Source organism: Propithecus coquereli, unplaced genomic scaffold (assembly GCF_000956105.1).
Source record: "Propithecus coquereli isolate 6110/MARCELLA unplaced genomic scaffold, Pcoq_1.0 Scaffold59, whole genome shotgun sequence".
NCBI lineage: Eukaryota > Metazoa > Chordata > Mammalia > Primates > Indriidae > Propithecus > Propithecus coquereli.
In genome coordinates, this window is record NW_012151840.1 from 5174874 (window position 1) to 5178278 (window position 3405).

General features: G+C 40.3%; 1 protein-coding gene across 1 annotated transcript in view; it reads left to right on the forward strand.

Moving 5' to 3' along the window:
* LOC105821746 (filaggrin-2-like) overlaps window positions 1-3244 on the forward strand; it is a 123146-nt gene extending 119902 nt beyond the window's left edge. Inside the window, 2 exon segments of the mRNA XM_012658508.1 lie at window positions 2837-3030; window positions 3118-3244. Of these exon segments, the coding sequence (XP_012513962.1) occupies window positions 2837-3030; window positions 3118-3244 (321 nt within the window).
* The last annotated feature ends 161 nt before the right edge of the window (window positions 3245-3405 follow it).

The following is a 3405-nucleotide window of genomic DNA, read 5'->3' on the forward strand; positions in this document are numbered from 1 at the left end:
TGCAATAGAATAGCTGAGATGATGGTGGCATGGACTAGGTTGGTAGCAATAAAGATGGAAATCAAAATGATTGAGAATATTTTGAAGAGAAAACTGGTAGGACTTGCTGATGGATTATACATAGAAGATGAGAGAAAGAGGAATGAAGGATGACACCTAATATTTTAGTCTGACCAAGTGGATAGATGATGATACTTTTTATGGTTATTTAGGTGAAGAAAAATGGGTACAGTATAGTTTGATGAAAGAGAAATCAGGAGTTCTGTTTTTGTTAAGTTTTAAATGGCTATAAACATCTTGAAATGCCAAAGAGGCAGCTAGATTACATCCATATTGCCAAATTCAGTGGTAATTTCAATTGCTTGATATCTTGGCAGCATTTAGCATTTAGTTAACCTTTCCCTCCTTCTCTTGGCTTCTATGACACCATATTTTCCTGGATTTCCTCTTACCTCACTGGCCACTACTTCTGGGTCTGCTTGGCTGGCTCTGTCTCCTCTTCTCGACTTCTAAAGGTTGAAAGGGCTCCACAGTTCTACCCATTGCGTTTTTCCTTTTGTATCTATACATTCTTCCCTAGAGAGTTTCAGTCTAGTCCTTTGATATGCCACCTATATGCCAGTAGGTCTGGCTATAGTCAATCCAGTGACAGTGAGTGACAATCAGGAGATTCAGAAGAATAGGCAATATGTATCTAACACAAGAGGAAAACAAAACCCTAGCCATTGTCAAATAGGAAATAGCTCTAGATAGTCAGGATCTCAGCATGGCCAGATAACCAGTCATTGACAATTTACATGCATCCAATCATGGACAGTCAGGAAAGAGTGCCAGAAATTCAGAATCAACTCATAGCCAATCATTACCTATAGAACCTGGAGTCTATAAAGTGGACAAAGGTAACCAGGTATAGTCAACCTAATGATAGTGAATGACAATCATAAAATTCAGATAGACAGTCAGCATCAACCACGAACAGCCTGGGTATGGACATAAACAACAGAAATCTGACAAAATAAAAAAACAAGGCTCTAGCCACAATCACAAGATAGCAGTAGACACTGGGGACAGATATGTACCTATGGACAGTCTAGGTCCTCATATGGAGAATCTAGGCCCAATACAATAAGACATAGATCCAGCCACAGTTAGTCAGGAGAGAGCTCTGGACATTCATTATCTTCCTACAGACAATTATTACCTGTACAGTCTAGATCTAGTATAAACAGACAGCAGAGATCTAATTTTACTCAGTCCAGTGAAGAAGCACAATCAGGAGATTGAGATAGACAGTCACCCTTCTCCTATGGTCAAGTTCTGTGTGGGCATGCACAGCACAAGAAAAAGAGATGGCTCTAGCCATGGACAGTCAAAAGCTATGCCAGTAACTCATCAAGGATAAGCATCTACTCACAGGCAACCTGAGTCTTCCAATAAAGAATCTGTGTTCAACACAAAGGAAAGAAATGGGTTCACTTATGGATAATCAAAAGACCTTCAGGGTCAATTCACAGACAAGCATTATTAACACATTCTGGACTCACTGTAAGCAGACATCAAAGATGAAGTTAAAATCAGGCCAGTGATAATAAAATACAATTGGAGACACAGAGAAAGAGTCAGAATCAACTCATGGACAGTCTGAGTATGGATAAAGACAGTCAGGATCTAGCATAAGAGAAAAAGAAAGATGCAGTTGTAGAAACTTAAGAGATAGTTCTATAAACTCTAAATTCTAGGTCTTGTCAGAGACAAACATCCAGTAACGGTTAGTCTAACTCTAAACATAGATGATCAGGATCCAACAATAAAAACAGACAGCCAGCCATGAACAGACAGGAGACACCTCTAGACAATCTGTGTCTTACCATGGCCAGATATAAATTCACAAACAGTTTGGGTCTAGTCATGGAGAAGCCGAGTCCAATAAAACAGGAAGACATACATCTACCATGAACACTTGGAAGATAACCCTGAATGCTTGGAGCCTACTCATAAACAATCATCACCAGCACAGTTATAGTCAGGCTGACAAAGGACAATCAAGAGACTCAGATAGAGGATCAGCATTAATCCATGAAAAGTCTGAGTCCAGCAGAAAAGAGAGACAAGAATCTAGCTATAGATAGTCAGGAGATAGAAATGGACATTCAGTTAATATCCACAGAATATGTTATCAGTAAAAACAGAAAACAAGCATCCAGTTATAGTCAATCTACTGATATTAAAGGACAATCAGGAGCTTGAGATATACAGTCAGCTTTCACCCATGGTCAGTCTCAGTATGGTCATAAGCAATCATGGTCTAGCATAAGAAAAAGACAGGGTTCTAGCCATGGGGAGTCAGAAGACAGCTCTAGATATTCAGGATGTCAACATGGCCAGATAGCAATTTATGGACACTCTGGGTCCATTCAAGGAGAATCCCCGTCCAGTATAACAGGAAGACATGTATATGGTTATGGATAACCAGGAAATCACTCTAGATATTCCAGATATGGTCACAGACAATCTGCATCTACAAAGCCTGGCTCAAGTATAAACAGACATTGAGGATCCAATTATAGTAGTGATAGTGACATACATCAAGAGACTTGTGTAGAAAGCCATTATCAATCCATGGACAGTCTGAGTATGATTATGGACAGCTGACACACAGAAACTCAGAAGAAAGGTCTAGATATTCGGAGTATTATCAAGAACAGACACACACAGTCTGGACCTACCCATGGACAGCCAAGATCCAGCACCAATTATACAATTTACAATTTAACCACAAACAAAAGACAGCTGTGGGCACTCAGGATTTACTCACACACAATCATCATTTACTCAGTCTGGTTCCAGGATAAGCAAATAAGGCGGATCCAGTTACAGCCAGTCCAGTGACAGTGAAGGACAATCGGGAGACAGGAAAAGAAAGTCTTTTCCTTCCCATGATGATAAGGAGTCTGAGCTAGCACAAGACTCCAGTCATGGGAAATTAGGATACAGTCCAGAGTTCTATCAGGCATGGATATCTACTCATAGGCAAGCTGGGTCTGCCGATGAAGAATTTAGGTCCAACACAAAATAAAGGCATGAGTCTATTTATAGACAATCTGGGTCCTCTCACAGGCAATCATCTTCTATACACATTAGATCCACAACAAGAAAACATCAGAGATCCACTACTGGTCAAGCCCATGACAGTGAAGGACAATCAGAAGATTCAGAGAGACAGTCAGAATCAACCCATGGATAGTCTGAATCTAATTCAGAAACCAATATGAATCTATTTATGGCCAATCAGTAGGTAAATCCCAGACATTCAGGGTCTCATCAAGGCCAGAGAGCCACTAATAGACAATTGGAGTCCACCCATGGACACTGAGGTTCCAGCACAGGGGAAAATCAAGAGTCCTG